The 14,408-nt window shown below is 44.6% G+C and overlaps 1 protein-coding gene across 1 annotated transcript in view; it reads right to left on the reverse strand.

Moving 5' to 3' along the window:
• Window positions 1–6,148: 6,148 nt before the first annotated feature.
• Window positions 6,149–14,408, reverse strand: part of TLL2 (tolloid like 2) — a 194,797-nt gene continuing 186,537 nt past the window's right edge. The window contains exons 20-22 of the mRNA XM_019502102.1: window positions 12,663–12,876; window positions 11,288–11,538; window positions 6,149–9,075 (exon numbers count right to left, since the gene is read on the reverse strand). Of these exons, the coding sequence (XP_019357647.1) occupies window positions 8,941–9,075; window positions 11,288–11,538; window positions 12,663–12,876 (600 nt within the window). The 3' untranslated portion in view covers window positions 6,149–8,940. The remainder of the gene's footprint in view (window positions 9,076–11,287; window positions 11,539–12,662; window positions 12,877–14,408) is intronic.

Here is a 14,408-nt window from a genome sequence, read left to right on the forward strand (position 1 = left end):
TCCTAACCTCGAATCTAGGTAGACTCATATATCACCTTGGGTCCACCACATTCTCCTCCTCTTGAGCGATGTGAGCAGCTTGCTCTGGTCCTGGGAGGGCAGATGATCTGGCACTCGGATCTCCTCTATTCCTGCCTCTTTACCCCAGTCACCATACATAACCAGCTCCTCTGGGTCCTCAGGTAATCCTTCGGCTGAGGAAATCCAAAATACCACATCACTTCTTTTAAAGTATGGTTTAAGCATGTTCACATGTACTATTTTAGGCATTTTGTCTGACCTGCTCCTGGCCACTACATAAGTCACATCATCCAGCCTGTCCAGGACGACATGGGGGCCTTCCCAAGCTGCTTGCAGCTTGTCTCTTTTTAGTGGCAGGAAAACCATGACCTTATCATCTCGTTCAAAGGTATATAAGTGAGCCTTTTCATCAAACCAGACGCATTGCTTCTCCTGGGCCTGGGCCTGGGCATCTTGTGCCACTTTCATCATGCCAGTTAGCTTCTGACAAAAGCTGAGCATGTAGTCTACCACGGAGGTCTTAGTGAAAGAGATTTTGCCTTCCCATTCCTCTCTCACCTAATCGACAGGACCTCTAACTCACTTTCCGAACATCAACTTGAATGGCGAAAATCCAGTGGATTCCTTTGCCCAATAGGCAAAGAGCAAATGTAGAAGTTTCTCATCCCAGTCATTGGGTTAGAGTCCACATAGGCCCTTAGCATACTTTTCAAGGTCCCACTGAACCTTTTTTCCAGCCCATTTGTCTGACGGTGATAGGCTGTGGTCTTGAGGTGTTTCACCCCACAGCACTCACACAGGCACTTCATCACCTCCACCAGGAAGTTCTCACCCCTGTCAGTCAGGATCTTAGAGGGGAAGCACAGCTGAAAGGAGATCTTGGTCAGGGCTTCAGCAACTATAGGTGCCTTGGCGGAGGTCAAGGCAATTGCCTCTGTGAACCAAGTTGTGAAAGCCACTAGAGTCAGGATGTATTTCTTCCCTCTATGAGTCTTATGTAATAACACATTTGCCCCTGTATCCAGGTCCCTGACAAGGGTTCTCCCTTTTACCATTACCTCAGTCCGGTGGGTAGCCACCACCTCCTCTGGGTTTGTAATCCTGCAGCAACAGGTACATCCCTCAGAGTAGCTTGGTTCCCTCTCCCCATTGCTGTTGCAAGGTTGACTGGCTTGGGTTTGTTGCTTAGCTTTGGGCAGTTGGGCCTGATGTGGCCCTACTCCCTGCAGCTATAGCAACCCCTCTTTTCCCAGTTGCGTGGTTTGTCTGAATCTGGAGCCACCTTGCACTCTGTAGGAGGTGGCCCCCTTTCCCATTTTAGGCCTGGCCCTCCCCTCCCACCCTTGTGGAACCCTTTCTGTTCCTTCTCAAAGTAGGGAGGCTTTTGCTTCAGCCCCTGTCTATTTAGCAACAGATGGTCCACAATTTCTGTAGCTTTGCAAATTGTTTTAGGGCCCCTGTCCTTGACAAGGGTTTTAATCTCCCTTGGGCATCTGGAATAGAATTGGTCCAGCACCATAAATATGTCCATCTTCTCCATGGTGGTAGGTTTGGCTCCCTTCTTCCATTTCTGGTATGAGTCCTATAGCTGGGCCCCAAATTTGTTCATGGTCTTTCCTAGTTGGGGGTTGGTGCTATGGAATTTTTCTCGGAAGTAATCTGGACCTATCTTAAACCTTACATGCACCGCCTCTCTACAGGCATCATAGTTATCCGCCAACTCTGAGGGCAAGCTGTTCAGGACAACGGATAGGTCACCCTCAACCAGAGCAGCCATATGTTTCATGAACTCTTCCTTTTCCAACTTCCATCAGTGTGCTTGGCTTTCAAAGTTGCTTAGGAACACTTCTGAATCATCCCCATCTTTGTAGTGAGAGAAGACTGGGGTGTTCAGTTTGGGGGTGGGGTGCAGCAGGTGCCAGCTGAGGTGGATCAATCTGGATTCTGGTGTCTTGCTGCTTCTGAAGTAGTTCAACCGCACTCTTGTGCTTGAGCCTTGCCTCCTCAACCTCTGCCTTGCACTGGGCCTCCCTCTCTTCATAATGGCACTGTTCTGCCTCGCACTGGCACTGTGCCTCCTTCTCCACCAACTCCAGCTATATCCTCTTCAGCTCTAGATCATGCTTGCACTGGGCCTCCTCAGCTTCCAGCTGCAGCTGGTACCTCTGGAAGTCCCACTCAGTGGGTGACCTCTCAGGGCCCTCATTGTTTGCTGGATGGAGGCATGTAGGAGATCTTGCAACCTGGTCATTATCACACAGGATCTTAATCAGGTCTTCTCTCTTTTGGTTCTTCCTCACTGGAAGGGCTCTCTCTTTCATCACCTCTTTCAAGTCGTCCACAGTCATGTGGTCATATTCGTCAGGCATCCTAGCTACCTATACTGTCCGGTTGACCTGATGCTAAATTAGAGATTGTTTGCTCAAGGGTTTTCAGTGACTCTATTCCCTTCCCCAAATTATGCCTTCAAAACAGGAGTTTGTCAGATGCCACAGCTACCACCACATGTGGCGGGCCAGTAGGAGGTGCTCCTGTGCTGAGCCACCTGCCTCACTGCGCCCAACCACCTCCCAGGCTTGTGGGTGTGCTCCAGGAAGGGGGTCATTCAGATGTGAGGCGCCCCCAGGGAGGCACTTGGAGCCTGGAAGGTGGTCGCTGCAGTGGGGTGGGTGGTTCAGTGTAGGCGCACTCCCTACTGGCCCGCCACATAGCCCCAGGCCTCCAGGGTATTAATAAAGCTTCTATTTTATTTTTAACTGCAGAAAAAGTGTTGTTTTATATGTGATGCACCTTACCATCTGCACTCTCCTTTCCAAAATTCTAGATCCACCCATGTGTGTGGACAACCCCTTTTTCCAAGGGTTATACATGCCAAAGTCTCATGGATTGCTTTGCTGATGCTTGTGATGATTTTGGTCTGACCATTAGCTTAGAGAAGACAATAGTCATGGGTCAACAAGTTGACTGGCCTCCTGAAGTTAGAATAAATGATGAAAGCCTCAAAGTACTTGAAAAAAATCACATACTTGGGCTCCACTGTCTTACAAAATCTTGGCTTGGAAGCTGAAATTAATGCCTGCTTCAGAGAGGCAAGCAACACCATGGCTAAATTTCAAAAGAAACTTTGGAAAAACAGAGCACTCACTATATTGACAAAGATGTCCATCTACAACACTTGTATACTTAGCATTCTATTGTATGGCAGCAAAACGTGGACTCCTTATGCCAAGGAACACCGAACAGTTTCCATCTTTGATGTCTCCATTGTGTCCTGGGCATAATACAGCATGACAAAATCTCCAACTTCACTGTTCTGGAATGGGTCAAGATGTTCATGCTCCTGAGACAGAGATGCTTCTGTTGCTTAGGACATGAAAATCGTATAAGCGATGGCCGAATCCCCAAGGATGTACCCTATGGTGAGCTCACCACTGGCAAACATCAACTTAGATGGCCCAAACTCTGTTTTCTTGAAGTCTTCAAGAAAAACCTTCACGAGCTGTGCATCAATAGCCAATGCTGAGAATCAATCGCTTTGGACCACTGAGAGTGGAAAGCCGCTGTGAAGCTTCAAGGTGCAGAGGGTCAATGATGAGATAGGGAAGAGGCATCAGAGGCAGACAAGATGGTATGTCAGCACAAACTCAACCAAGTTTGTATGTGTAACATGCCAAAGGATCTGGTTGTCACGCACCAGACTCCTCAGCCACTCACAAAGCTGTGGTGGTACCCAGTAACCCACCAATAATGCAATATCCATCGTCTCCTGAGACCAGTGGCTGCCAATGATGATACATGCTTTAAATTCTGTCTCTGAGTTCTTTTGAACTAGCTTTTTTAAAAAATCATCTTTCTTAAAGTTTAGTGCCATACTAATTTGTGTTGAAAAATTGGACAATGAATGTGCAGTTACAAACTAGAAGTTGAACATTTACCATCAACACCAAAACAGAACACTTGGGGTTTAAGTAACTTTTCTGCAAAACATATCTGATTTTTGTGAAAAAAAATAAATTTTCACTGAAAACCGAGCTGCTTAACAGTTGATACATTTTCACTTGTTTGTCCTGTCATTGTTCCTTACAAGAGCTATAATTCAGACTCATGATACAATTATTCTGCTTTGGGGACAGGGCTTCCAGCCAGATTATATCTCCCTCAACATGACTGCTTATTGTGAGGAGCAACTACAGAGACTTTTGGCAACCTGGAAACCTGGCTTGCAGAAGAAAATAGGAACATGAAACTTCATAGAGGCATTTCCAGAGTGGAACAGTTCAGCATTGACCAAAATACAGATCTTTAGCTTTTTGTTGAATTTTTCCCCTGAAAGTGCATTTTCTAGCTAGCTCTGCTTAGCAGCTTTTGTCTACTCCATGCTTGAAATTGCTCTCCTCACCTACCACAAAGTCAAGAACAGGTGTTCCAAAAAGGCATATGGGATCATGAAACTGCTTCTCCAAATTGTGCTTGTGGCAACTGGTTAGGATTTGGGTGGATGAAGTCTGTTAGTGACTATCACTATAGCCTCTCAACATCATGCATTGTGCCTACATCAGTGATTCTTGACCATGGTGCTATGGCATCCTGGCATGTTGCAAGATCCTTTTAAGTATATAACAAGAAGCTGCCCAATGCTAACACTGCTAGGTGTGAAAACATTTACAAATGATTTACAAGATAAACACAGAGATTTCAATAGGAATCCATGGTGTCAAAACCATTCTGCCCTTGCGGTGGTCTTTCTAAGTTCTTTGCAACAGAAGAATTGCTCTATTAAGGTTTCCATAGTAAAAAAATGAATGAAAGCAGAAACAAGTGGAAAACTACTCTTGATCATACACAATAGATGCTGGCTACTCAACATTGTGTTAATCTAAGGTGAGAATCTGTTTTGCCTGTTCGTAAAATTGGCTAATAGTTTATAGTAGGTTCATCCTAATTACTGAAGTTGGTGCTTTAAGTCACATAGTAGTCTTACTACGGGTATTTCCCAGGCATCTGGGCTTTACTGGTTGCTACACGAGGCCAAAAAAGGAATTCCCCCCCCCACACACACACAGCATTTTTTCACCTGCCACAGAAGTATAAGGTGTTGGCTGCAGCCAAGGCTTGGGATTTTAACTGGAGTGTGCCGATGCTCCTGCTGGGACTAAACACCAGAGGTCTGGCTAGAGGATCCTGTCCCTGTGCTCAGGGGTCAGGCCAATCACCATATTTAGTGTTAGAAAGGAATTTTACCCCATGGTCAGATGCTACAGACTTTGGGGGGTTTCCCTTCCTCTTCCCTAGGATCTTTCAACCATATTTTAACAACCCTTCCAGCAGCAGAACCCTGGCCACCATTGTCGCTTGCTTTGCCTGTGGCCAGTTAGGGTGCTATGCTCAGTGGCTGTGTGGCAGGGTTGCCTATGTAGTTTTTGTAATGGGTTAGACAAGGATTTTCTTGGGATGGTTTGGATAGGGGTGATTCTGCCCCAGGCAGGGGGTTAGACTAGATGACCTCTAGAGGTCCCTTCCAGCCCTACTTTTCTATGATTCTGTATGCCCAGGTTGATTTATGTTTGCCCTGCCTGTGAGGGAACAAGTATTTGAATTAAAAATACCGTAACAGAGATCTGTGTGCAGGTGCCTTAACTCCATCTCAGCCACCTGGTATTGATGGCCACTGTTGGTGCTTTGGATAATGTGGCTTCCCCCTTCCCATAAGTCCATTTCTGGACTAAGACCATTATTGGATTTATCCAATACTGAACGTACAACATGATATTGTGTTTTCATTGATTTGCTATGTGTAGAAAAGGGAGAAGCTGCAGGTTGAACCAGCACCAGTTTCTACCTTAACTTCAGCTCTCAGCCCCAGCAAAGGGGCTGAGAACCCAGTCTTTAAAACCAGCTCAGTACCTTCCAAAATTAAGAAATGAACTTAAGTGCAAACTGATCTTTTTTCCCCTCAAAGCCTGGCAAAGAAGATGTTAAATGTATTCATGCACACGTGTGTGCGTACACACACACATGCACGCGCACACACTCACACGCAATGTACAGCTGAATCCACATTCTTTAATTAATTTAGAGAGTTCATTCTGGGCACAGGTACATTTCAGATTAGTTCCCTCTTTTTTAAAATTTAGTTTAATTAAATTTAAAACTACACAAAGACCAGAATGTGTATACATTTTGAAGAATTTGACTTGTTTCCTTAAAAAGAAAACAAAAGAACGTAAGTAAGAAATAAACCTTTTTAGGCATTTAAGATTATTGACTGTGTAAACCCAGTCAGCACAGAAGAGAAATTTTCAACAGATTGTTGGTTGAAGTGCAAAGTAAAACAGTTGCTAATTCACTGTAACAGAAACACACCTATCTATTTGAATGCTAACAAATGTAGCAGATCTGTCCAAACACATTGCAAATGTTTGCAATGACCCAGAATATACAATCTAATGTCCAACAAATATTAGAAACTAGGCATAACATGTAATGAAAACACTTCAGTTCAAAGGAATGTTTTACTATATGATTTTCCCTCTAGAAAGACATCCTCACTCCAGCCATCAAGTCAGCATGTTCCAAATTGCCACCTGCAGTGCAATTCAGGACTTTCATTCTATTTTGCTAGGACCAGTTTTATTATATTTGTGGCCCTGACTTCCTTATTCATGGCAAAGCTACCATTAAAACCACCAGCTGTTTTGCCCAAATGAGGGTGTCACAAGATCAGATCCTATAATAGAGCTCACTTTAAACAGATTTTGCTGTCACACAGTGTGAGACCAGATACCTTTGCCTGTAGCAGAAGGCCACATAAAAAAAAGTTAAGGGAAACAAAAAAAGACCTTAAAAAAACCCAAAACCCCAAATGCAAAGTAACATGGTTTCACATGGCCTGGAGTAAAGCTATCATCAATGGCATAGTTTTGTTCACCTACAACTTATTAAGGCTTAGACTACTGGTCTTTTACATGCATATATATTTTTATATATTACTTTTGCTTTTCCTGTTTTAAGCAAGAAAATATTTTCATGCATTTGCTTCTTTTTTGTATTCACAATTCTTGGGCACCTATTTCAGGTCAGAAATTTTAGAGGAGCCATGTTTTGTTTATAAAACACTGGGAAACAAAGTTGTCTCCGAAAACACTTTCATGCTTGACGTTTGACGCCAGTCCTCCACACTTACCACAGTTTCCACTAGATGATGAGGCATTGCCCTGTGGCCAGACAGTACATTGGTTATGTAAACATATTAATCCTTTGCTCATAAATACTTTATTAAAGCTAACATACCACAGCTTTTAGCTTGTAATGCCCATGAGTGCCTTAACGAAATGCCATTCAGAATAAATTCTTTCATAATCTATAGCATAATACTTTACAATGCTTTACTAAAAGGCTTAGGTTCTCCTACTTTCTCTGAAAGAAATGCAGAACTACCAGTTAATTTTTCAAGCCTGTGGGCTTGGTGCTGGTTAACTCAGTGGCTACCATGGACATAAATTACCTTACACTTCTATAGTGCATTTCAGCCTTCAGGGCTTCAATCAAAAAGTTAAAACATCATAATTCTCATTTGCAGATGTGGGTAAGAGATACACAGTGAGGTTAAGTGACCTGCCCAATGTCACAAAGCAAGTCAGGTGGAAATAGGCTAACTGAGTTCTCATCTCCTAGCCCTGGACTCAGTCTGCTAGTCTTGAGCATCCATGCACCTGACAAAGCCAGAGGTTAGGGGAACTAATTGGTAGGTTTTCTGCCTTCAGAGAAATGCCTTCAGCAGTGCCAAGCGCCAAGTCATTCTTGAATTCTCAAGCATGGTGTTTCAATAGAGAAATATAACTGACTGGCTAGCCTAACTACTGAATCACACAGAGAGAATGGGCCAGTGATATGAGCCTCTGGAAAACACCTCAGACAGAAAAGGAAACAGAGACCTCAACAAAGAATGGAATAATTAAGAAGCAGTGATTCCAGGGAAGAGAAAGGGAACAAATTTGTGCAATACAACTATCTTAGATAAATAGAGATTAGCCAGCAAATAATGGCAGGGGATTCTTATATAAAAACACAGGAATTGGGATACTGCAAGAGAACAATGAGCCATTTAGCAGAGCAGACTGCTTCCCAACTCTGGCTAGTAAGCAAGTCATGCCCTGAAGCTGAATGTTGATACCCTTATAACTTTTTATCCTGGTTGATGCCAGAGCAGTCAGTGTCAGCCATAGCAGTCTTCCATGGCCACTGGTACAGAGTACTTTGGTTGCCACACGTGCCATGACTTTTTGTACACATCAGACACTAAAGACTTCTTGTTGAACATGGTCCAATAAGTCAGCAGATTGATGGTGACCCCAGCTGACCTTAACATGTGCAGAATACCCAAGACAATAAATACATAGGACACAAACGAATCCCAGGATCTGGAGTCACAGTTGTATGGTTTTGTACTTATTGCACAGAGTATCTTGGACTGGAAAGATGAGGTTGGGCAGCCCAGTGTTCCTTTAAGACAGTCCCATTCATTGAGGGGGAACATTCACACCATCTGTTTCCAAAGAGATGTATTAAGATGGCTAATGCATACGATACTTTATAAGTGCTATCTGGAGATGGAGTATGCAGTAGACTAAGGCTTTTTCCAATTCAATCTCTGTCTGCATTCAGCCCAATGGCAAACTGTGCAAAAAATATAAAAAAGTCTTTGCCCTGGCAGTCATGATTAGAAGAAATTTTTTGGTCCTGGGTATGTTAGCAAGAGAGGGCCATGCTAATAATTTCAGAGGCAAACCTTCCATACTGTTTTTAGTATCAATTACAGAAAAATACTGTACACTGCTGTAAGTCAGGGGCACAAGAGTTTGTTTGTTGGTTTTTTTTAAAGAACACAGGTAGATGTCTCACTCTTCGGTTTCTAAGGAACTACTTTCTCATGTGCAATGCGTCCTGAAATTTGGTACTTGTGTACTGGGCATGAAAGCCTTTCTTGTTGATGGTGTCATCTGTGTGGAACCGAATCATGATGGAATCCCCCGCGGAGTAGATTTCTTCCAAGGGCTGCAGGGGCAGGGAACAAAACAACACAGAGTGGTCAGTCTACAACTCAGATAAATGGTCCTGGCTAAAAGAAGAGGGCTGGAACTCAAAGCAGCTACAATGGTCTGCCCAGGTGCTTACTAGGCCTATGCGAATAGGCAACTATTCTATTTGGATTCAGCCCATTTGATTCTGAGATTTGAATCACTTTTCCAATTCAATTCAGCTGAATCAATTTGGAACAGATTCGGAGCCGATTCAGAGATCTGGCCATAGGGTATAATGGGGAATCATTGACACATCTATAACTTTGTTGTTTTTTGGCTGATTCAGATGACACTTATGGGGTGGTAGCCTCTGCTGAGGGCATGAAGCCTGCCAAGTTTCAAGGTGACAGCTGATAAAAACTGCACCTCAAAGTCCTGAAAGCAAAACTCATGTCATGTGTGTGTGTTAGGCCACAGCAGGGTGAAAACTGCAGGGATGGTAGCGTCCCACAAGCGCCTATGTCACGAGTTTTGCCTGCCTGCAGCCAGAGGCGCAGGGCCCAAGAACCCAGACTCCCCCTGCACCCATCTCCTTGACAGCTGGCAGGCTTTGTGGCCACAGCAAGGGCTAGCAGGCCTGCAGTTTTCACCCCCTGTGCCTTACTTAACACACACACACAGTATCACCCATGTCATGAGTTTTGCTTGTGAGCAGTTTGAGGTGCAGTTTCCCCCAAACCCCTGCACTGATCTCCTTGAAACTTGGCAGGCTTTGTGGCCTCAGCAAGAGCTACCACCCCTGAAGTTTTCACCCTGCTGTGGCGTAACACACACGTGATGAGTTTTGCTTTCACGACTTCGAGGTGCAGTTTCCCAGAAACCACTGCACCTACCACCTTGAAACATGGCAGGCTTCATGCCCTCAGCAGAGGCTACCACCCCTGCAAGTTTCATCCAAGTCAGCTGAAAAACAACAAAGTTATAGATATTTCATTGATTCTCCGTTATACCCTATGGCTGAATCTCCAAATTGCCAAATCTTTTCCGAATCAATTCAGAAGCTCCAAATCGATCTGGAAAGCCTAAAGTTTCTAGCAATTCGATTTGGATTTGTAGATTCGGCCTCTGAATCATCCGAATCATCTCTGAATTCAAATCGTGATCCAAAGCTTTGCACAGCCCTAGTGCTTACCCAAAGAGCTCTGACATGCATGCATTAGATCTGAATACCAGATGTTTTGTTTCTTACTGCCCTGCACTCTGTCAAATGTGAGGAGGCCTCTGCTTTGTGCGGCAAAAAACATCATCAGTACAAAACTTCATCACTGAAGAGTTTATGACCACCTGTACTGATGCACAACAGGGGCAGAGTGGAGAAGAGAAGCTTGTGCAACCTATATCCCACTTAGTGTGGTTTCCTGTACCCCTCTGGTGGTAACTGGGCCACCTGTACCCAATGAGCCAGCTGACAGAAATGAGCCTCTTAAGCTCAGGCAGGAAGGAAGCAAGTCTCAAGATCAAACACTGTTAGGTTTGATGCTCATTGTAGACAACCCGCCTGGGGTACAATGCAATAGTAGCAACCTATTGTGTCCACTCTGTGGATACCAGTTCCCCTTGGACTGCCACTGCCCATGTAACTGAGCTCCACCCTGGATAGACTTCCTTCTATGAGCAGACAGCATATCAGTCACCATTTCCCATTCAGCCCTTATTACTACTGTGAAGGTTGCCAGGCTGGGTACAGTTAGTGCTAGTCATGGTTACTGATGCATAGATGCCTTATACAGATTCAAGCATTCATGCATGCTTTGTATTTTAGGGATGAGTGCTGTGATTTTGCCTCATGTAACTTCACTGAAGTCCGTGAGGCCCTGCAGAGTGCAGTTCAGCATAGATGGCAGGTTGTCTCAAAAACACAAACCAGCCACCATGCCCACACAGTTCAACAGACCCTTTACACTAGTATCCTGGGCTTTCTCCAACCTGCCACTTCCCTGCTAGTTATGTCCAGGAAAGAGCAACCTCTTCTCCTGGTTGTCTGCTCACCTACATTTTCTCCAGCAGCCATCCTTCTGCATCAGACCCTCTGTAACACTTGCCATCTAAGAATTTATCCCACTCAACCCAAGCATCTTTGCCAGGCCCCCATTTAAAATCCATAGTGTGTGCTGGCTTCTGACCACAGGCATTTTTTAACACATTTCAAATATAAGAAATCTAAGACATTAACAACTCTGGCCTACCCCCGAGCCACAGAAGCGTCCCAGTCGGGGTGCAGTGCTGTCATAACCATCATAGATCTCCATGTAGTCATAGCCGCAGTCAGCTTCCTCTTCTATTTCAAATGTCTGAAATATTAACTCAACCCCATAGCCATCCTCTGCCACGATCACCCAGTCACAGTTGGACTGGCCCGAGTAATTGTTATCCCCAAACTGAGCATGGGAATACAGGTCTTTCATTTGTACTTCAGCTTTCAGACGCCCACCACACTCTAGAGCAAAGACAGAGAACATTGCATTGTCTCCTTCATATCTTGATTCACATCAGACGCTACACATCTCCCTCCCATCACACCATCCACCCCCAATGAACCCCTGCACAATCTGTGGGGAGGAGCACTGGGTTTGAGGACTTGCCAGTGGCAAACAGTAGCATGTTGAGAAAAAAAAAAAACAACATGCATGAAAATGCTAGATTCAAATGCTATTTGCCAGGTGTGTGAATAGGGAGACGTCACAAAGGTGGTGTAAAAAATGGATGTGCACTAGTAAACAGCTTATGTTGCATGTGCATTTATAATAACCATACATGAAAATGACTCCCAAGGAATCTGCCTGTGCATGCATGTGTGCGCAGTGGCAGAGACTCCTAAATATAGAGCCTCATCTGTATACTTGTAACTCTTTGGGTACAGTGAAATGACAAAACAGGCTAATTTGCCATGCCTCCCTAGCACATGTTTTTCCCTCTCCTGTAACTTCTTGCTATACTGAGTCTCTCTTTTCATAGTGGAGCCTCCCCATATTTCTGTCTTCTCTCAGTCCTTCCCAGGTAGACAAAAGCTGGTGTGTATTCTCACATCTGTCTGTGGGAGCAGAATGATCTGACAGCCATGGCACTATCGGCAGCATTCCCTCTAAGCTGTGTGGCATGCGTGGCCACACAGGTGCGCCTGGCAGTGCGGCATCAGTGCGCCTGCGCAGCCATGCACACCACACAGCTTAGAGGGAACGCTGACTATCAGGCTAAGAGTTGAGCGCATATCTTATTGCCCTTCTCTCAGCCAGCCAATATCAACTGCACAGCTTGCTTTATGCTGGTGCCTCAAGACCCTTAAATAAGCATTTCTGAATTTAACAACAGAGATGCCAGAAGGGGCACAGAAGTGTCCCAAGACTCCAGTGAAGAAACAGTGATTGGCATAAATGGTAGAGGACAAAGGATTTTCTAAAAGCTTTTTTGGTATAAGTACACAACTGCTGAGGAATGTCTACTTTGACCTACCTAGTCTCAATAGGTGTTGCCTGCTTTAGGGAGTCTGGCTTGCCCTGACAATAAATCCAAGGTTGAAACCTTCTCATTATGCTGAAGCATTCAGAAGGAAGACCAGCTTACCTGTGCTGTGCCTTGCCTGGAAGCCTTTTCTTTGCACAGAAGCATCTGAGTAAAATCTGAGGAACATCTTGTTAGTAGAAGCCACCACAGCATCTGGTTTTTTGCTGCCACAGAAGCGGCCAAGAATAGGAGACTTGCTGTTGGGTCCATCATACATTTCCAAGTGGTCATATGCACATTCCTGGTGCTGTTCAATCTCAAACTCATTGAATGTCTGCAAGGAAAGTGTCAACAATGAGAATCTGGGTTCTGCACAAAGCATAAAACAAACAGATATCCTGTGATATTGCATTTGCAGTCGATCACAGAGGATGGACTGCAAAGCCAGACATACCAAGAAAAACACTGCCTCTCTGTACGGTGTTTGTTTCCGCTTGTAACATACGATCAGATACAAAGAGTAAAGTTACTTCCTTTCCTGGAAAGGGTATTAATAGACTGGCAAGGTCAAAATTCAAAAGCTAAGAGATACCAGACTGAAGGCAGACTGCATAACTTTAACTTTGCCCCTGCATGCATATACAGTATGACAGCTTTTAATTACAGGATCATATACTCCTCCCCCCCACCCTTCCAAGAACCCTGCCTCATTCAAGAATTAGATAGTTACTAAATATTTCTTTTTATCTTTCTCATTCAGCATCCAACTTCAGACTGTATATACCAGTTGCTGTCCAACCCCTAAACTGAGAATAAAATTACAACTTTCTTCAGGGGCATTTTTATGGCACACTCACCATTGTATCTGAGTGCTTCACAAACATAATGACTTCATCCTCATAACACACTTGAGACATTAGGTGGTGGTGTTATCTCAACCTTACATCTCTGCATGGACACTAATGCTGAAATGGTCAGAAGCATCCACCGTAGTGTGTACCCAGCTTGAGAGGTCTTAACTTTAGACAGAACTTTATGTTCATGCACAGCCCCAGATTTCAACCAGAGTTGTGTGTACTCAACACTTCTACAAACCTTGTCCCCAGAATCCCCCATTGAGCACCCAAACATAAGAAGCCTGCAATTAGCGCCACTAGTGCACAAGTTACTTTAAGTGACTTGCCCAACGTGTCAAACTGAACCTTTATGGCAGTGGCAGGGATAGAAACCAAGTTCTCCAGGGTAGCATTCGACCTCCTTAACCCTGACACTACCCACTCTCTGTTCCTCATTCACTGCACACTGGCTAACTTACAATGTAAGTGATGCAACAGACCTATACATGATCTCCTTCACTAAATAACACTTGTTCAGTACACAGGGGTAACGTAATTAAAGTCAGTCTCAGAATATACATGCAAAGTGGATGGAATTAAAGTTGCAAAGTGTTACTAGCTGTGTCTGGCCAGCTTAGACCAGACAGAAAACTACCAGCACACTTCAAAGCTATCCTATGAGCAGAGACCAATTTGTACCCTTCACATGGGCAAAGCCTTTCCCCTAACTGTGACTATCTGTTCTTCTGCAACATTCTCCACGGGGCGGACAAAATACAGCCCACAAGTTAGATCCGGCCTGCCAGGTGCTTTCATTCAGCCTGCTAAACCCTGCAACAAATTGTGCCTCGCCCAGCCCTTCTGCCCACAAGGGTGGGAGTGAAGCGCCTACACCCGCCACCAACATATCCTATTATGCTTCACTCCTACCCTTGTGGACGGAAGGACAGGCCCTGCTAGCACGGGATGGGACTGCTGCTGCAGGCTTCCCGGGCATCCCACTGCCTCCTGGCAGCAGGTGGGGGGGGGG

Source organism: Gavialis gangeticus, unplaced genomic scaffold (genome assembly GCF_001723915.1).
Source record: "Gavialis gangeticus isolate Ggan-Ray unplaced genomic scaffold, GavGan_comp1, whole genome shotgun sequence".
Lineage (NCBI taxonomy): Eukaryota > Metazoa > Chordata > Crocodylia > Gavialidae > Gavialis > Gavialis gangeticus.